Source organism: Anser anser (assembly GCF_964211835.1).
Source record: "Anser anser genome assembly, chromosome: 6".
Taxonomy (NCBI): Eukaryota; Metazoa; Chordata; class Aves; order Anseriformes; family Anatidae; genus Anser; species Anser anser.
In genome coordinates, this window is record NC_139726.1 from 16,990,203 (window position 1) to 17,008,933 (window position 18,731).

At 70.8% G+C, this 18,731-nt stretch overlaps 1 protein-coding gene across 6 annotated transcripts in view; it reads left to right on the forward strand.

Moving 5' to 3' along the window:
- SPEG (striated muscle enriched protein kinase) overlaps nucleotides 1–18,671 on the forward strand; it is a 34,944-nt gene extending 16,273 nt beyond the window's left edge. For all 6 annotated transcript variants that reach the window (XM_083840678.1, XM_083840681.1, XM_083840682.1 and 3 more), the window contains 35 exons: nucleotides 1,526–1,737; nucleotides 1,907–1,995; nucleotides 2,195–2,376; nucleotides 4,461–4,721; nucleotides 5,617–5,775; nucleotides 5,856–6,045; nucleotides 6,158–6,387; nucleotides 6,479–6,598; nucleotides 6,734–6,838; nucleotides 6,922–7,128; nucleotides 7,262–7,385; nucleotides 7,514–7,686; nucleotides 8,401–8,513; nucleotides 8,706–8,874; nucleotides 8,963–9,056; nucleotides 9,202–9,402; nucleotides 9,531–9,591; nucleotides 9,784–9,861; nucleotides 9,980–10,152; nucleotides 10,244–10,270; nucleotides 10,455–10,607; nucleotides 10,966–11,008; nucleotides 11,096–11,164; nucleotides 11,260–13,501; nucleotides 13,589–13,735; nucleotides 13,815–13,931; nucleotides 14,015–14,182; nucleotides 14,476–14,598; nucleotides 14,800–14,964; nucleotides 15,152–15,779; nucleotides 15,864–16,103; nucleotides 16,186–16,409; nucleotides 16,678–16,753; nucleotides 16,950–17,099; nucleotides 17,276–18,671. In XM_083840678.1, coding sequence (XP_083696804.1) covers nucleotides 1,526–1,737; nucleotides 1,907–1,995; nucleotides 2,195–2,376; nucleotides 4,461–4,721; nucleotides 5,617–5,775; nucleotides 5,856–6,045; nucleotides 6,158–6,387; nucleotides 6,479–6,598; nucleotides 6,734–6,838; nucleotides 6,922–7,128; nucleotides 7,262–7,385; nucleotides 7,514–7,686; nucleotides 8,401–8,513; nucleotides 8,706–8,874; nucleotides 8,963–9,056; nucleotides 9,202–9,402; nucleotides 9,531–9,591; nucleotides 9,784–9,861; nucleotides 9,980–10,152; nucleotides 10,244–10,270; nucleotides 10,455–10,607; nucleotides 10,966–11,008; nucleotides 11,096–11,164; nucleotides 11,260–13,501; nucleotides 13,589–13,735; nucleotides 13,815–13,931; nucleotides 14,015–14,182; nucleotides 14,476–14,598; nucleotides 14,800–14,964; nucleotides 15,152–15,779; nucleotides 15,864–16,103; nucleotides 16,186–16,409; nucleotides 16,678–16,753; nucleotides 16,950–17,099; nucleotides 17,276–17,483 — 7,721 coding nt within the window. In that variant the 3' untranslated portion in view covers nucleotides 17,484–18,671. The remainder of the gene's footprint in view (nucleotides 1–1,525; nucleotides 1,738–1,906; nucleotides 1,996–2,194; nucleotides 2,377–4,460; nucleotides 4,722–5,616; nucleotides 5,776–5,855; nucleotides 6,046–6,157; nucleotides 6,388–6,478; nucleotides 6,599–6,733; nucleotides 6,839–6,921; nucleotides 7,129–7,261; nucleotides 7,386–7,513; nucleotides 7,687–8,400; nucleotides 8,514–8,705; nucleotides 8,875–8,962; nucleotides 9,057–9,201; nucleotides 9,403–9,530; nucleotides 9,592–9,783; nucleotides 9,862–9,979; nucleotides 10,153–10,243; nucleotides 10,271–10,454; nucleotides 10,608–10,965; nucleotides 11,009–11,095; nucleotides 11,165–11,259; nucleotides 13,502–13,588; nucleotides 13,736–13,814; nucleotides 13,932–14,014; nucleotides 14,183–14,475; nucleotides 14,599–14,799; nucleotides 14,965–15,151; nucleotides 15,780–15,863; nucleotides 16,104–16,185; nucleotides 16,410–16,677; nucleotides 16,754–16,949; nucleotides 17,100–17,275) is intronic.
- The last annotated feature ends 60 nt before the right edge of the window (nucleotides 18,672–18,731 follow it).

Below are 18,731 nucleotides of genomic sequence, written 5' to 3' on the forward strand. Positions count from 1 at the left end.
CTCGGTCTGAACCAAAGCAGCTGACGCGCTGCCGGGATCCTGCCGTGGGGGGAGCGGGGTCAGGCTCTGAGCATCCCTCAGCGCCCAGCAAGCGGCCCAGCGGCTGGCGTCCCCCCCCCCCAGCCTGCCCTGGTTGCGGGGGCACCCCAGCTTGCCATTTGTGGGGACACCCTTGCCTCCCACCCCAGGGGACGCCCAGCGCACCCTGCACCCCTCCATCCGCGGACACCCGTCCCACGCATCCCCAGGGCTCTCCCCACCCCGACGTTTCCCCGGGGGGAGCGCGCAGAGCCCCGCAGCCGCCCCGGGGGCCGGCGGAGCCCCGTGCGCCCCGGTGCCGCCCCGTGCGCCCCGGTGCCGCGCCCCGCACCCCGGGGCGCCCTGCCCGCCGCCGGGGCTTCGTGCCCCTGCCCCCGGCAGGGAAGGGGCCGGCAGCCCCCGGCCCGGCTCTGAGCCCTCCCCCGCGCTGCTGGCCCAGCCCCGGGGGCCGGGCGGTGGCGGCAGCGGGCCCGGGGCGGCGCTCGGCCGGGGAGGGCGCAGCGGCTCCGGGCTGGACGCGCGCCCGGCGCCGCCGCCGCCGCCGCACCGGCCCCGGTCCCGGCAACGGCAGCGGCCGTTCCGCGGCGCGGTTCGCTCCGGCTCGGGGCGGGGGCTGCCGGGGTCGCCCCCCCTCCGTCCCCATCCCCCGGTGAGTGCGGGGGGCACCGGGGGGCTGCGGGCGGAGGGGCGGCAGGGAGCCCGGCGCCGCCTGGGTGGGGGGGGGGGGGGGGGGGGGAGGGAGCCGGGGGGTGCCCCCCCTCTTCCCCCGGCTGTCCGCCCTGGTGCTGCCCGGGGGCATCGCGGGGGCCGGGGGGGGCCGAGCCCTCGTCGTGCACCGGGCAGCCCGCCCGCCTCCCCGCTTGGGCAGCGCCGTAAGGGGATCCGCTGCTGGCTGGGGGGGGGGGGGCAGTGGGGAGGGCTGAGGCACCCGGGCTGGAGGGGGGCCAGCCCCCCCACCTCGGGCAGGGCTCTGCACGCTCACCCCCGGCCACGCGCGCCCGGCTCCGCACGCATCTCGCCCCCCTCCCCGCTTTTCCACCCCCCTGTCGTGGCCCCACAGCCCCCCTGCCACCCACGGGGGCTCGCTGCGATGCCGGGTGCGGGCCCCCCAGGCTGGGCTGCGAGGGGAGCGCAGCTGCAATGTCACCTTCAGCCCTCCGCCGGCTCGGGGCAGGGGCAGCCATTCCGGGAATCCGGGCGGCTTAAGGATGGGAGCGTGGCCTGCTGCGTAAGAGCCACTTGAGCCCTGCTGTCGCCTTGCGGGATATCGCGTCCCCTTATCGGCCCCGTGGCGTGTTTCGCACCCCCTCCCCCTGCACAGCCCGGCACCCCTTCGCTGCCGGCCGCCGTGCCTCTGCCCCGCGGGATGAGCAGCGGGGCCGGTTCCCCGGGCACCCCAGGGGCGCAGGGTGGTGGGAGGGGGGCCCCGAGCCCCCTGCCCGGCTCTGGCTGCTGCCAGCTCCTTACCCGGCCTCTCCTGCACTAGCCCCCGCTGTGGAGCGGCATGGGAACTTGGCACCCCCCCTCAGCCAGGCCAGCCCCATCACGTCGGACGAGGAGTACCTGAGCCCGCTGGAGGAGTTCCCCGAGGCCGGGACGCCCCAGCACCGACCGGCCATGAAGCTGCAGCCTCGAGCGGAGCACGGGGCTGCCCACGGCTCCCCGGAGAGCAGCTTCAAGGCTGCGCCCACCTTTGAGGTGAGCTGACGGCCCCCCCGGGACCTGGCAGAGGGGGAGCCGTGACCCGTGGCCGCAGCCCTGAGGGGCCGCCCGTGTTTTGGGGGACGCGTGGCCCCGGGTGCAGTGGTGGGGACACGTGGCCCTGGGGTGGCGGGTGCCGGCTGCTCCCTGACCCCCGCTTCCCCAGGTGGCCCTGTCGGACCAGTCGGTGCTGGAGGGGCAGGATGTCAGCATGAGCGTCCGCGTCCGCGGGGAGCCCAAGCCCATCATTTACTGGTGAGTCCCAGTGCTCGCTGGGTCACAGCAGGGCAGGGAAGGAGGGGACAGGCACGGGGACCTCCTCGTTTGGGGCCTGCCAGCTCAGAGCGGCACCAAGGCGGGGAGCTGTGCCTCTGAGCAGGGACTGGGGTAGAGGAGAGGGGGCTTTCTGCGGGGCCAGGCGTGACCGTGCCGCTGTGCTCGTGTCCCTGCGCAGGCTGCGGAACCGGCAGCCGGTGAAGTACGGCCGGCGGCACCACGCGGAGGAGGCGGAGGGGGCCCGGGGGCTCTTCACGCTGCACATCCTGGCGGCGGAGCGCACCGACACCGGCTTCTACACCTGCAAGGCTGTCAACGAGTACGGCACCAAGCAGTGCGAGGCCAAGCTGGAGGTCAGAGGTAAAGCTCCCTGAGCGCGTCCCCATGGGACTGGCCGGCTCCGGCACCCTGCATGAGCTGGGCGGGGAAGGGGCCGCTGCAGACCCCTTCTCGGCGGTGCTGCTTCTCACCCCTTCCTGCCGCAGAGCAGGCGGGCGTGAGCCCGAGCAGGAAGGGCCCGGCAGGGCCATGGACCTGCATGCCTGGCCCTGCATAAGGTGGCAGGGAGGGGACGCGGAGCAGCAGTGGCTTGGCCGTGCTGCCCGCAGAGCCCATCCCCGCTGCAGGAGACGGGCTGTCCCCCTGCCCCATCCAGATGTGCGGCCCCACAGCATGGGTCCCGCTGCCTAGCTGTGCCGGGGTCCCCGGCCTGACCCAGAGTCTGCTGCTCCCCCAGCCCAGCTTCATCTATGGCCCCCTGTCCCGCAGGCACCCCTGCTGGGGCTGGGTGCTGGCTCTGGCTGTGCAGGGAGGGCTTATGCCCTCGGTGGCCCTGCAGGGGACATCTGCCCCCAGCACACCCACAGCTCCCTCCCTCCCTGCCTGCAAGCTGTGCCCAGCCAGCCGGCAGCTTGGAGAGGTCTCCTCCCTGCTTGTTCCCAGCCCAGAGCAGGTCCCACGTTAGCCTGGGTGCCCGGGGCTGGGCTGTGTCTCCGCAGCCCTGCTGTGGGCTCAGCATCCTCCTAGATCCCCTAAAACGTGCGCGCAAACGGGGCGGGTGGCTGGGGACCACGTGCCAGGAAGGAAGGAGCCCGCGGGGACGAGCGATGCTGCCTCCTTTCTCTTGCCCTTTGCTTGTGTGCCCTGCTCCCCCCAGCCCTCCCTGCTGACGGCTGCCTGAGCCCCCCGGGCTGTCCCCACCCCGCCCCAGCCTTCGCTGCACCGCTTGTGTCCTGCCAGACCCAGCTCCAGCCTCCGGCAAAGCGCAGCGGCGCGGGGGCGGCCGCGGGAGCCGGGCACGTGCCCGACGGACGGATGGGCACCGGGCTCAGCGTGGCCCACGTCCGTGCCCGGGGCACGCGGCGCTGCGTGCCGGCGTGCGCTCACACCCCTCGCGCGTGCACGCCCCTCGTGTGCGTGCCGGCCCCGTCTCCGCTGCACTAACCCTTCCGCTTGCTGACTGCGGTTTTTGTCTGTACGCAGGGGGAGTACGATAAGGGGGTGCATCTCTCAGAGCCGCGGCCGCGGGGCTCTTAGTTGGACACCTCTTAGGCAGTGGACCTCACCTTGTGTTATTACCTTCTGCTCCATCCGCCGCCTCGTCCTGGACGCACCGCGGGGACGCGCGGGCCCTCGACGGCGGGCGCGGGTGCATTGGATGGCCGGGGGAGGCGGCGCCGAGGCCGAGCAGCGGGCGGGGGGGAGAAGGGGGGGGAACGGCGGGGTAGCGCCAGGAGGCACCCCCTCAGCCGGGCCAGGGCGGCCGTACGATGCTGTCTTGTCTCTCGCTCCGTCCGTTTGTCTGTGTCTGTGTGTCCTGCTGCTCCTCTCCTCGCCGCCCAGGGGACGGGGAGCGGGGAGCCCGGCCCCGCCGTTGGCTCAGCGTCCATAGGGAAGGGGACGTGGTGCAGTGGGGGCTCCACAGCGGTCACCTGGGAGCGTGGGGAACGAGGGACCCGGGGACCCCCGCACCGGGGCAGGGGCTGGTGGCACAGAAGTCCCTCGCAGCCCGGCCACGTCCCCGGGGTCCGCCCGGCTCCTGGCCGCAGAGGCAGCCCCGGCTTGGGTCTCTTCTCCCTGGGGAGGGCTCGGCGGGGGGTGGGCTGCGAGGCCGAGACCCTTTTTGTAGCTCTAATAAAATCTGTTTGGTAAAGCGCTGTGTGGTGTGTTCCTGGCACGGACACCTCCCCTCACCCCCACACCCCCCCGGCCCCCCACCCCGGCTCAGCTCCGCTTTCCACAACTTGCCCCCACCTCCTCCCCGCTGCACCCCCCTGCCTGCGCCCTGCGCACCCGCCCGCGGCACCGGGCCCCCTCCCCGCATGCCCCTGCCCCGCACGGCCCCCTCCCCGCCACCTCCCATGGTTGCTTTTCAGTTGCTGAGACGCGTCTCTCTCTCTCTCTCTCTCTCTCTTTCTCTCTCTTTCTCCCCCCTTCCCGGGCAGCTCGCCCCGAGTGCCAGTCCCTGGCCGTGGTGGTTCCCCTGCAGGACGTGGTGGTCGGGGCGGGGGAGCTGGCGCTCTTTGAGTGCCTGGTGGCTGGCCCGCCAGACATGGACGTGGACTGGTTGTCGCGGGGCCGGCTGCTCCAGCCCGCCCTGCTCAAATGCAAGATGCACTTTGACGGGCGCAAGTGCAAGCTGCTGCTCACCTCCGTGCACGAGGACGACAGCGGCATCTACACCTGCAAGCTCAGCACGGCCAAAGGTAAGCGGCGGGCATGCAGCCCCCACAGGGGGTCTCGCTCGGGGGACGGCCCCGCCGTGGTGGTCGATGAGGCCGGCACCCCTGGGGCTTGGGGCTTCAGGGTCCCCCCAGCGTGGCTGTGAGTGCTGGAGGGGGTGTGGGGATAGAGAGGGACGTCTGCCCCCCGTAGCTGGTGTGTGCCATTCCCTGGGCTCCCTGTGGAAGCTCTGGCACCCAGGGAGACGTGTTTGTACCTCGGCTGTACCACGCACCCCGAGCTGCCTGCCTTCATCCCGGCTGTCCTCAGCCCAGCTGGCTCCAGAGCCTCTGGGCACCCAGCTCCAGTTACCAACATGTCCCTGCTGGCCTGGCGGGGGCAATGGGCAGGGGCGAGGGTGGCCTGCCCTCTCCCCACAAGCTGGCAGCTGGGGAGGGGCAGCAGCATCCAGCCTCCTGCATGCTGCCCTGCCCTGTGCCTCCGACATCGCCCTGTGTGCCCTTCATCGGGCAGGGACATCCCTGTCCCGTTCCCCTCCCGGGCTGGGCGAAGACCCTGTCAGTGCAAAGCGGTCCCTGCCACAACCACCCCACCTGGAGCGTTGCACCCGCACTGAGCCCCATGGCACTGTGCTGGCACTGCCTGCTTCAGCGTCACCGCCCTGTCCCCAGGGCTGCGACCCCGTGCCCCAGGGGAGGACAGGGCACCCCCTCACCCCTCCAGCAGCCAGCATCTCTTGTTTGAAGGCAGGGAAGAGGCACCCCCCTGCCAGCAGAGCACCATCCCTGCGCACGGGCACCTTGGTCACCCTGCAGCACCCTGGGGTGACACACTGCGTCCTGCCCTGCCCCTGCACCCCCGCGTGTGGCTGTCCCCCCGCTTCCATCTGGGGCTCAGCCCTGCCCGCTCTCCTTGCAGACGAGCTGACCTGCAGCGCCCGGCTGACGGTGAAGCCCTCGGTGCAGCCGCTCTTCACCCGCAAGCTGGAGGACGTGGATGTGGTGGAAGGGCGGACGGCACACTTCGACTGCATGGTCAGTGGGACGCCCCCGCCGGCGGTCACCTGGACCCACTTCGGTAATCCCCACGCCCACGGCCCCCCCTGGAGCCCCAGATGGCACAGGGCTGGGAATGCCGAGGGCCATGTCTCTGCGCAGGCCAGCCGGTACAGGAAGGGGAGAACGTGAGGATCCAGCGGGACGGGGGGCTGCACTCCCTGGTCATCGTGCACGTGGGCAGTGAGGACGAGGGGCACTACGTGGTGACCGCCAGGAATGCCCATGGCCATGTGGAGTGCTCCGCCGAGCTCTACGTGGAGGAGCCACGGCCGTCTGCTGCCTCCCAGATGTAAGATGGGTGTCCCCCTGCTCGCTGCCCCCTGGGATTTGGGGGGGTCCCTCCCCTGGGGCCGGGCTGGGGGCACCGCGCTCCCGTGTTGAGCACGTGTGGGTGGTCGCAGCTCCAAGCTGGAGAAGATGCCGTCCATCCCGGAGGAACCGGAGCAGGCGGAGACCGAGGCGGAGTGCTTCACCATGCCCGACTTCCTGAAGCCTCTGCACAACCTGGAGGTGGTGGAGTCGAAGGAGGCAGTGCTGGAGTGCCAGGTGGCCGGGCTGCCCTACCCCTCCATCACCTGGTTCCACAACGGCACCCGCATCGACAGCACCGACGACCGCAAGATGATGCAGTGTAGGGCCCCCGCCCTCCCCGCGGCACCGGGGGCTCCAGGAAGGGAGCTCGGCAGGGCGCTGCTGACGGGCTCTTACCCCTGTCCCCGCAGACAAGGACATCCATCGCCTGGTGTTCACGGCCGTCAGCCACGCGCATGCCGGCGTCTACAAAAGCGTCATTGCCAACAAAGTCGGGAAGGCCACCTGCTACGCACACCTCTACGTCACGGGTAGGTGACAGATGGGGCTCGGCGTCCCCGCAGCACGGTGCCGGGGTGGCAGGGCACAGGACCACAGGGAAGTTCAGCTGGTGGTGTGAGGGGGGCTCCCGGGGGCTCACGCCGCTCCCCACCTCTCCCATGCAGATGTGGTGCCCACGCCCCCCGACGGGCCCCCCACGGTGGCCTTGGTGACCGGCCGGGCCATCACGCTGACGTGGAACAAGCCCAAGTGGCTGGACACTGCCATAGGTGAGGGGGCCGGGGGCGGGCAGGGGGTGGGCAGCAGCGTGGTGGGGTGCTGGGGGCTCTGCACTGACCCTGTCCCCACGCAGACCCCAGCTCGGTGACCTACGTGGTGCAAATGCAAGTGCTGGGCACAACGCAGTGGGTGGTGCTGGTGAGCGGCGTGCGGGACACCACCTACACGGTGCACGGGCTCACCAAGGGGGCCCAGTACCTCTTCCGTGTCATCACCTCCACCCCCAAGACCAACAGCAAGCCCTCCCCGCTCGTAGGGCCCGTGCAGCTCCTGGATCGGGGTGAGAAGGGCAGCGGGGCGAGGGTGGGGTGCTGGGGTGGGACGTGGGGGGTCTGCGTGCCCAGCGGCATGGCGAGCTGCCCGGGGCTGGGTGACGCGGGGTGCTGAGGTGGTGGTGACGATGTGCGTGGCAGGTCCGTACCTGGAGGAGGCCCCGGTCATCCTGGACAAGCCGGACGTGGTGTACGTGGTGGAGGGCCAGCCGGCCTCCATCACCATCACCATCAACCACGTGGAGGCCACCGTCACCTGGAAGAGGTAGGTGGGACGCGGTGCGGTGCCCCATGCCCGGCCTCACCCCTGGGGCTGGGCACGCACCCGAGGGCGACGCGCAGAGCTTGTGGGGTGCCATGGGGCGGCCACAGGCTGACAGCGTGTGCCCGCAGGGGCGGGCAGGTGCTGGGGGAGCAGGACGGCACGTGCGAGGTGACGATGCCGGACGACGACCAGCACTGCCTGCGGCTGCTGCGCGTGGGCCGGGGGGCCGCGGGGCCGCTGGCCTGCGAGGTGAGCAACCGCCACGGCTCTGCCCGCTGCACCCTCCGCCTCCGCCTCGCAGGTAGGTGCCCCCGCGCCGGGGGGCCGTGCCCCTCTGCCATGGGGGGCATCGCCCTACGGTGCCCCGAGGCCGTGTGCCGTGGGGGTGGCGTTGCCCCATAGGGTGGCACTGCCCCCACGGCGCGCCGTGGCTGTGTGCCGTGGGGACACTGCCCCAGAGCACGGCATTGCTCATCCGTGCTCCATACGTGTATGTCACCCTGTAGGGCTGAAGGCCCTCAAACCATGGTACCCACCATTGGTACTACCACTGCTAGTGCTGCCTGGCGTCCTACACCTCTGTCTGACCTGGGCAGAGGTGTCCTGTGTGCCCCATGAGTGTGTGCACGGGGTGGCACTGCGCTGTGGGTGGCACTGCGCCATGGGTGCACCGTCCCATCGCGCCCCTTGGCCACGTGCTATGGGTGGCACTGCTGCATGGTGCCCCATTCCTGTCTGTAACGGGTTGCGCTGCCCTGCAGTGCCCCACACCCATGTGTAACGGGGAGATGCAGCCCCACTCTGCCCCATGTCTGCTGAGTGGCACTGCCCCACGGCGCCCTGTTTCCATCACGTTGTCACAGCCCTGCGGCACTCCATGTCCCCATGCCATGGGCTGGCACTTGCTCTCCGTGCCCCATAGCCGGATGCCATGGGGCGGTCCCCCACAGCTCCCCATGCCCGCAGCAGGGGGATGGCACTGCCCCATGGTGCCCCACGCCCCATTTCTTGGCAGAGGCACCGCGCTTTGAGTCCATCATGGAGGACATCGATGCCCAGGAAGGGGAGACGCCGCGCTTCGCCGTGGTGGTGGAGGGGAAGCCGCTGCCGGACATCATGTGGTACAAGGTGGGATGGGACCCCGCCACCTCCTCCCGACCCCCAGACCCACGCTCCCTGCTCCCCTCCGCTGCCTCGGGGTCCCCGCGCTGGGGCTTTGGCTTTGTGTCACCCCAACTGATGCAGGGTGCTGCATCCCTGCCGGTGGTGGGAGCTGGTGGGGGACGGCAGGGGCCCCCCTGACGCCCGCCGCGCCCCCAGGACGGGGAGCTGCTGGAGGAGAGCAGCCACCTGAGCTTTGTCTACGAGGACAACGAGTGCTCCCTGGTGGTGCTGGGCGCCGCCGAGCCCGACAGCGGGGTCTACACCTGCACAGCCAGGAACCTGGCCGGGGAGGTGTCCTGCAAGGCGGAGCTGGTGGTGCGCTCAGGTACGGCCGCCCGGCCCCCACCCTGCCCGGCCCCACGGGGCAGCCCCCGGCCCCCTGCTGCCCCCCCCAGCACCTCTCCTTCCCCCAGCCCAGCCCGCGGCCGATGCCAGCATGGAGGAGGATGCGCTGCACAAGGCGCGACGCCTGACCGACTACTACGACGTGCATGAGGAGATCGGGAGGTATGGGGCCACCGGGTCCTCCAAGGGTGGTCCTGGTCCTCCAGGGATGGTCCTGGGGCAGCTCCCCGCAGACCCAAGTGCCTGCAGGGACGGGGGTGTCTCCAGCTGCCCTGCCAGCCCCTTTCCATCCCTCCCCCTGTCGCAGGGGGGCTTTCTCCTACCTGCGGAGAGTGACGGAGAAGAGCAGCCGGCTGGACTTCGCCGCCAAGTTCGTCCCCGGCAGGACCAAGGCCAAGCAGTCGGCACACCGGGAGCTGCACATCCTCTCGCAGCTGGACCACGAGCGCATCGTCTTCTTCCACGACGCCTTCGAGAAGAAGAACGCCGTCATCATGGTGATGGAGCTGTATCCTCTGGGACTGCGTGGCCTGGGGGCCAGGGGAGGGCTGGGGGACATGGGTGGGCAGGGTGGGTGCATGGGAGCGGGGTGCCGAGGGGGGTACCACGTTCCTGTGCTCCTTGACCAGCGCCTAGCTGTGCCGAGGACGAGCTGCTGGACAGGATGGTGAGGAAGCCCTCGGTGTGCGAGTCTGAGGTGGGTGAGCCCTGGTAGGGCAAAGCCATGGGGTGGAGAGGGTGGCTGGGGACGTGGGGGGCCCAGGGACATTGCATCATGCCCAAAGGGGGGTGACAACCCTCTTCTTCCTCCGCCTGGTCCCACGTGGGGCTGAGGGGACCACAATGGTCCCCTGGGTGCCATCCCCACCCCGCCTCTGGCCTCTCGCAGGTCCGCTCCTACATGCGGCAGATCCTGGAGGGGATCAGCTACCTGCACCAGCACCATGTCCTGCACCTGGACATCAAAGTGAGTGCTCCCCCCACGGCCCCGGTCCATGCTCGGGGAGTGCCCCGTGTCCTGCCCTGCCTCTGCCCAGCTCGGGAGCCTCCCGCCAAGCTCCCGCCCGCCCCGCGCTGTCCTGTAGCCAGAAAACCTCCTGATGGCGGATTCGAGCAGCGAGCAGGTCCGCATCTGCGACTTCGGCAACGCGCAGGAGCTGACACCCGACGAGCCGCAGTACTGCAAGTACGGCACCCCCGAGTTCGTGGGCCCCGAGATCGTCAACCAGAGCCCCGTCTCCAGCGTCACCGACGTCTGGTAAGGGCAGCCCCCTGCCCGGGTGCACCCCGGCATCCCCGCCGTGCCGGGGGGCTCGGGCTGTGCAGTGACCCCCCTCTCCTCTCCGCAGGCCTGTGGGGGTCATCGCCTACCTGTGGTAAGTGCCCTGCCGTATCGCCACGGAAGGGACCCCATTTCTGCCCCCTTTCCAGCTGGGGCCATGCTCAGATCCTCCCCAGCTGCTCCTGCCCTGTGGCACTGGGGCTGTGGTCTGTCCCTCAGTCCCCAGGGCTTGCCGTGCGGCTCCCCCATGTCCCAGTGACCATGTCCCCCCCTCGCAGCCTCACAGGGATCTCCCCCTTCGTGGGCGAGAACGACAAGACGACGCTGATGAACATCCGCAACTACAACGTGGCCTTCGAGGAGAGGATGTTCCAGGGGCTCACCCGGGAGGCCAAGGGTTTTGTCATCAAAGTGCTGGTCAACGACAGGCTGTGAGTGCCACGGGGTCCTCCTGGGGGCACGGCACTGGCTGTGTGCCCCATACCCGTGTTCCTGGGTGGTGACGGGTGCCTGGGGGTTCAGGGCACCCCAGATCAGCAGGTGGGTCCTGCTGGGGCCGGACAAAGTCCCTGTGTCCCTGCTGAAGGTGATGCCCTCCCTCTCCATCCTGCCACCCCATGGCATGAGCCTGGTGCTCCAGGGAGCCTGGTGGTGGTGGTGGGTGCACGGCTGGATACAGGCAGGCTGGGTGCACGGCTCTGCACCCCAGGGTGCTGGGGTGAGGGGGCAGCACGGGATGCCAAAACACCCTGGCCAGGGCAGTCCTCACCTGGTGGTGCTGCTTCACAGGAGACCCAACGCGGAGCAGACCCTGGAGCACCCCTGGTTCAAGGTGAGTCTGGGCAGCACCTGGGGGCAGCAGGGACCCTCAGAGCTCAGTGCGGGGTCCGTGTGACGCTGCTGTCCCCTTTCCCCGCAGACGCTGGCCAAGGGGAAGGTCATCAGCACCGACCACCTGAAGCTCTTCCTCTCCCGTCGGAAATGGCAGGTGAAGGCAGGAGCCGGGGCGGGAGGCTGGGTGCTGGGCTGTATGGTGCTGTGCCGCCCAGCCGGGCCTGATCCAGCCCTGTCCATGTGCTGCAGCGCTCGCAGATCAGCTACAAGTGCAACATGGTGCTGCGTCCCATCCCGGAGCTGCTGGAGGACACCTCCAACCACCTCTCCATCGCCGTGCCCCGGCACCTCAAGGAGTCCCCGGCGCTGTCATCCTCCTCGGACTCCGATGACCTGGACGAGCTGCCCTTCATCCCCATGCCGCACCAGGTGGAGTTCTCCGGCTCCCGCATGTCCCTCAACGAGATCCCCACGGATGACGAGGCACTGGGGCCGCTCGAGGGCCCGAGGCAGGAGGTGGCCGTGCCAGGGGATGGCTCCGCCATGGAGTGGCAAAGCGAGGGCGCGGGGAAGCCCGGGGTGGCCCTGGGGAAGAGGCCGAGGGCCGCAGGGCCACGGCGGCCGTACGCGGAGGCAGAGGCACCCGGCTCCTCCGACGAGGAAGCCCCCGAGGCCCAGAAGCGGACGGAGTACCCCCGCAAAGCCATGAGGAAGGGCTCCAGCCTGGAGTCCCCGGAGAGCGCCCGCAGGGGCGAGCTGAAGCGGGGCAGCTCGGCCGACAGCGCCCTGCTGCTGGGGCAGCCCCCGGGGGCCGAGGAGGGGGCCGAGGCGGGCCGGGAGCCCCGCCGAGCCCTGGCCAAGGCGGCCTCCATGGAGCTGCCGCGGCGCCGGGGGGGCGAAGAGGAGCACGCCCAGCGCCTGGAGCTGATGCGCCAGCGCCTGCTGCGGGGCGGTCCCGCCGACGGCAAGGTCAGCGGCTTGCGGGGTCCCCTCCTGGAGACGCTGGGGGTCAGCCCCGACAAGAAGGGGCTGCGGCCGCCCCGCATGGAGCAGCTGGTGCCGGCGGGGCCAAGGCTGGTGCGGGCAGCCTCCAGCGAGGCCGCCTCGTCGCAGCTTCTGCCTCCTGAGCGCGTCCTGCAGAAGAGCAGCTCCTTCAGCCAGGGCGACGCCGAGCCCGTCGTCCGGCACCGCCGCTCCGGCGCGCCCCTGGAGATCCCGGTGGCCCACACGGAGGCCCAGCGACTCAAGGAGTCCCCGTCGCTCTCAGCGCTCTCTGACGCCCGGCCCCAGGCGCTGGAGGCCACCTTACCCAGGCCCCCCACGGCCAAGGCTGCCCAAGAGAAGAGGCGAGTCCCCGAGGAGCGGGGCCAGCCCCCCGCCAAAGCAGCCACCACCACTGCAGGGAAGAAACCAGCAGCCGCAGGGCAGGAGGAGAAGGCGACCACCAAGGCCGAAACCACCAGAGCCGGTGGGGCAGCTGGGGAGGGGGCTGCCAGGGCGAGAGCAGCCACCCCACAGCAGCCCGCAGTCCCTGGTGCCCGGGCCCCCAAGACGTCCTCCTACGCTGAGGTCATGCAAGCCATGGGAGCCACGCAAGGTGGGGAGCCGGCCACCGAGGAGGCCCCGCAGCCCCCAGCCGCTGCCCCTGCCCCTGCCCCTGTCGAGCCCCCCGCGCCGGCACCGGCGGAGAAGAAGGAGCTGAAGGCCAGCGGCTCCTCCAGCTCCCTGCTCATCGAGGACATCGACTCGGAGGAGGTCTTCGAGGCCAAGTTCAAGCGGAGCCGCGAGTCGTCGCTCAGCCGCGGGCTGAAGCTCCTCACCCGCTCCCGCTCTGAGGACCGGCACTTGGCCAGCCCCGCGGCCCACGACGAGGGCATCTACCGGCCCACACCGGCCGGCGTGCCCCTGGAGCTGCGCAGGAGCCAGCCTGACGGCTTGGCGGAGAAGTCCAAGTCCAGCGGCTTGGCGGAGAAGTCCAAGTCCGTGCAGGACCTGCACGAGGTGCAGAAGGACAGCGGCTTCCTCCGCAGGATGTCCGTGCTCCTCAAGCGCACGCCGCCTGCCGAGAGGAGGAAGAGCAAGGGGGAGGAAGGGGGCGGCGAGACCCCGACCCGCGGGCGCCGCTTCTCCTGGAGCCTGGGCCTGGGCAGCTCCAAGGAGCGGAGGGACTCGGAGAGCCTCAAGTCGGAGCCGGGGGGCGGCGGGGAGAGCGAGTCGCCGGTGGTGGCGGTGCGCAGGAAGATCAGCGCCACCATGGAGCGCGTGTCCTCGCGGCTCCGCAGCCTGTCGGACGAGCGGCCGGAGGACGAGGAGCCGGGGGAGCCCGGGCAGCGGCGGCCCTCCCTGCTGCGCCGCTCCATTTCGGAGGGCGACAGTCTGCGGCGGGTGGGCGTCGCGACGCAGGACCAGGTGGGCCCACCCCCGGCACCGGCGCCCTCCTCCGAGTCCCTGCGCTCGGAGGGCAGCACCCGCTCCTCCGCCTCCGCCAAAGGTGAGCTGGGGGCTGACGGCACCGCCGGGGCAGCCCGGGCTGTCCCCAGACCCCTGTCTGAGCCACCCCCCGTCCACGTCCCCGCAGGTGAGGGGCAGAAGCGGTCACGCTGGGAGCGCTGGGGGCTGTCCCGGGCTAAGAAGGAGAAGATGGCCTCGCAGCCCAGCATCCCCTCCAGCCTGCTGCGGGAGGAGGGCTCGGCGGCCGGCCGGCAGCACGCGCCCAGCGAGTCGGGTAGGCACGGCCGGGGTGCAGGGTGCTCGGGTCCCCCCTCTGGCACCCCCCCGTCCTTACCCTGCCCTCCGCCCTGCAGACTTCCCCCCCGTTTTCCACATCAAGCTGAAGGACCAGGTGCTGCTGGAGGGCGACGCGCTGACCCTCTGCTGCCTGCCCGCCGGCAGCCCGACCCCCAGGATCGTCTGGATGAAAGGTGGGGGGCTGCTGCCGGGGCTGCCGGGCCGGTGGGTGCCGGGGGAGCTGCGGCGGCATCGCTCTCCTCTGCTCCCCCGGCAGACAAGCGCTCGCTGCAGCCGGACAACGCGCTGAGCATCGTCTCCTGCAAGGACGGCCGCCAGATGCTCACCATCTCCAAGGTCTCCAGGAAGGATGCGGGGCTGTATGAGTGCGCAGCCGCCAACACCCTGGGCACAGCCATCAGCTCCTGCACGCTGGCTGTGGCACGTAAGGATGCGGGGGGGACCTCGGGGGACAGAGGCGCTGCCCTGCAGGGACAGAGCATGCACCAGGCACTGGGGATTGCCTGCTCCGGTTGCTGGGGGCTGGCTCTGGCAGGAGGGACGCGCTTGGGCACTGCTGCTCGCCTGGTGGCACAGCCCTGGGGCTGGGGATCCACTGGGGCAGGGCACTCGATCGCTGCTCTCCACATCCCCACCTGGGGCTTTCGAGAGGGGCAGGCTGCTGTTGCACAGGCATCTCCCCGTGGGTCCCAGCCTGCCCTGTCTGTCCGCCGGCAGGGCTCCCCGGGCGGCCGGGCACCCCGGAGATCGCCCAGAAGTACAAGAATACGGTGCTGGTGCTGTGGAAGCCCGCAGAGAGCAAAGCCCCCTGCACCTACATGCTGGAGTGCCGGCTAGAGGGTATGTGGCCAGTAAAAGCGTGGCCACCAGCCGGCCACCCCCCCACGCTGCTTGGGGACACCCCCTGGCTGGGCTACAACCCTTGCCCTTGCATGGATGGGTGCTGGTGGCCTGGGGAAGTGTCCTGGGGGGGCGGGGGGGACAGGATGCTGCGCCCTGCCTCTCAGCTCCCTGAGCCTCACCATGCCTCCGTGCCGGCAGGGGAGCACGAGTGGAAGCTGGTCAGCACCGGCATCGCCGACTGCTACTTCAACGTGACGGAGCTGCCCCCCGGCAGCGCCCCCAAGTTTCGGGTGGCCTGCGTCAACAAGGCCGGGCAGGGGCCCTTCAGCACCCCGTCGGGCAAGGTGCACCTGGAGGCAGCAGGTGAGCAAAAGCCCTTCCTGCAGGGCGGCACCCACGGCGAGCTCAGGGATGTGGGGCCAGGTGTGGGGCTGCAGCCTCTGCTGCTCGGGGGGTTCCTGGTCCTGGGGGATCTTCCCCCGAGGGCTTCAGACCGGGGGATGCTGCCTGCACCCCCCTCCTGGCTCACAGCTCCCCTTCCTCCCCGCAGATTCCCGAGCTGCCCCGGCCAAGGACGTCACCATCCCTGTCCCCGACAAGGTGGCCTCCAGCCGCTCGACCCAGACCCCCCAGGCACAGCTGGAGCCCCCGGCCGCGGGGCTGCCCCCCACCACGCCGCCCCGCAAGCACAAGGCAGCGCTGCAGAAGCCCGAGCGGCCACCGCAGGCTGGCGTCCCCGGGGGGCCGCGGCCAGACCCCGAGCTGCCACCCAACATCACCGTCTGCGAGCCCCCAGAGCTGGTGTTCACCCCCCCTCGGACTGCCGCCGTGCCCCAGGCCAGCTCCCCTGCCCGGGGCTCCCCCACCGCTCCCACGGACACATCCGCCCCCACCTCGCCCACCCAGGGCTCCCCCCAGCCCCAGGCACCCTCCCCATCCAAATCCACCCCCATTCCCCCGGCGTCGACCACCTCCAACGCTGCTCCCCCCAAGAAGATGCCCCCCTACATGGTCACCTCCTTCGTCTCCATGCCCCCCACCTCGCCCCCTGCCCAAGAGGCCCCCACCTCTGCCCCGTCCTCCAAGGAGCCCCCGGCTGACAGCAGGGCCCCGGACGGCACGGCGCTGCGGCAGGGCATCCCCCAGAAGCCGTACACCTTCCTGGACGAGAAGGCGAGGTGAGGAAGGGCGGGATGGGGTGCTGTGTCGGGGTGACCCCAAAACATCCCGCCCGGGGGGCTGAGCATTGCCCTGTGCTGCAGGGGCCGCTTCGGGGTGATCCGGCTGTGCAAGGAGAACGCCACGGGGAAGCACTTCATAGCCAAGATCGTGCCCTACGAGGCGGAGAGGAAGCAGAGCGTGCTGCAGGAGTACGAGATCCTGAAGGCGCTGCACCACGAGCGCATCATGGCCCTGCACGAGGCGTACATCACCCCCCGCTACCTGGTGCTCATCTGCGAGAACTGCGCCGGCAAGGAAATCCTCTACAGCATCGTGGACAGGTCCCGGCGGGCGGGCGGGCGGGGGGGGGCGCTGGGGTTTGGGGAGCGGCGTGGGGACCCCGCTCACGTCCCCCACCCGCAGGTTTCGCTACTCGGAGGACGACGTGGTGAGCTACGTGCTGCAGCTGCTGCAGGGCCTCGAGTACCTGCACGGCCGCCGCATCGTGCACCTCGACATCAAGCCCGACAACGTCGTCGTCTCGGGCATGAACGCCCTCAAGATCATTGATTTCGGCAGCGCCCAGACCTACAACCCCCTGGTGCTGCGGCAGCTGGGCCGGCGCGTGGGCACGCTGGAGTACATGTGTGAGTGGGGCAGGGGGACGGGGCACAGGGATGGGGCGCAGTGAGCCCCAGGTGGGCACGGGCTGGGGGGCTGGGGGGTTCTTGGGGAGGCTGGGGTGTCTTTGGGGTGCTGGGGGGTGTCTATTTTTTTTTTTAGGGTTGCTGGGCACTGTTGGGGTATGGGGGTACTGGAGGGTGAAAGATGGGGTGCTGGGGATGCCGGGGGTGCTGTGCATTGGGGGCACTGGGCTGGCCACCCCGTGCACATGCCAGATTTGCTCCCTTGCAGCGCCGGAGGTGGTGAAGGGTGACCCGGTGGGCTCTGCCGCGGATGTCTGGGGTGTCGGCGTCCTCACCTACATCATGTAAGAGAAGGGGGCCGTGGGCACGAGCACCTGAGGTGTGACGAGCAGGGCTCGGTGCCATGGGGGACACCGGGCTGCGGGGGGTGCTGCAGCCCCACAGACCCTGCCCGACTGGACCCCCTGTGGGGGTGTGTGGGTGCGGGGTGCCCTCCCACGGCTGCACCCCGTCCCGTGCCACCTCCTCCCTCCCTCCCAGGCTGAGCGGGCGGTCGCCGTTCTTCGAGCTGGACCCCATCGAGACGGAGAACCGCATCCTGGCGGGGCGCTTTGACGCCTTCAAGCTGTACCCCAACGTCTCGCAGAGCGCTGCCCTCTTCATCCGCAAGGTCCTCACCGTCCACCCCTGGTGAGTGCCCACCCCAGCCCGGTGACCCCTGGGACCCATCCCTGCTCCTGGAGAGGGCTGGGACGCCCCATGGCTGGGGGGGTGGAAGCACTGGCATTCGGTTTTGGGATGCCATGGGGCACGGAGGTGGTGGCGGGCACCCCGTGGCCGCTGACCCCGAGCCGCCCCTGCGCCAGGAGCCGCCCCACGGTGAAGGACTGCTTTGCCAACGCCTGGCTCCAGGACGCCTACCTGATGAAGCTGCGCCGCCAGACCCTCACCTTCACCACCAACCGCCTCAAGGAGTTCCTGGTGGAGCACCAGCGGCGCCGCGGCGAGGCCGTCACCAAGCACAAGGTCTTACTCCGCTCCTACCAGGGCGGCCAGCCGCCGGGGCCGCAGTAGCCGCGAGGGGCGAGGAGCCAGAGGAACATTCCAGGGGCCGCGGGACGGGGCGGCCGAGGAGCCGGGATGAGCCCACGGACCCCACATGCCGGGGATGCTGGCGGGGCAGGACGGGGAAGGGGACGGGGACAGGGACAGGCGGCGACTCTTTAGGTGGAGACGACAGAGAAGGAAAACGGAGCCCCAGCCGGGGCCGGGCAGCGATGCCAGGATGGATGGATGGATGGATGGATGGATGGAGAACGTGTCAGAGGGTTGGGGGGAGGACGGCATGGGGACGAGATGCGGATGAGGGTCTCGGAGAGCCGCCAGCACGCCGGCCAGCCTGGGCCACGCGGTCGGTGGGGGGCTGGCCCCACAGCACGGGTCCCGCCGCAGCCTCCAGCTCAGCCGCGTGCCTTACACCACAACCCGCGGCTCCCACCGGCCACAAGCAGAGGGGGCGAGGGGCACAAGCCCCCCGGCACGGACCGAGGGTGCCCGCGGTCACCCTGCTTTGCCCGGCAGTGCCCGAGGAGGGGGGGGCTGTGCAGAGAGGGGCCAGCCACCAGCACGGCCCCGCTCCCACCCTGCGGGGCTGCAGCCCGGGACCCACGCCGGTGCCTTCCCCGGGGCTGCGTGCCACCCCCGCCGGCACCCGGGCACCCCCGTGCCACGCACACTCCTGCGCCTGCTCAGGCCCACGCTGCTCGTGCTCCCTGGGGGCACCCCGAGCGGGTGGAGATGCTCGCACACGCGCCTCTTTCTGCAAAGCCCCCCCCCCCCCCCCGGCTACCCCTGCAGCACCTCCCGCCCCGCAGCGCGCTCACGCACGGCCCCACACGTGCCTTGCTGAGCCACGCACCCCCCCCCCCCTTGCACACGCGTGCCCTTGCACACGCACAGGCGCTGCCCGCACCAGGGCCGTGCGGGGCGCTCCGTGCTCCGTGCCCCTCCCTGCCCAGACCCCCTTCGCCTCCCCTGGGTGCCCCGGTGCGGGTCGGGGGCAGCGTTCGGGCACCGCCTTCCAGCTGCTGCTGCATCGCTCGGGCTTTTATTTATTGACTTCGGGGAGAAGGCTTCTGCCCCGGCTCTGCCCCTGTCCCCGCGCCTGCCCCCGCCTCTCTGCCGGGCTCCGGAGTCGCCACCGTCCCCGTGGTCTGGAGCAAGCGACGTGCCAGAGCAGCAATAAAGGCCCTGAGCAGCCGGTTCCCGTCTCTGTGCCGTTACTGGGGGGGGGTGAGGTGTGGGTGTGCAAGGCGTGCAAGG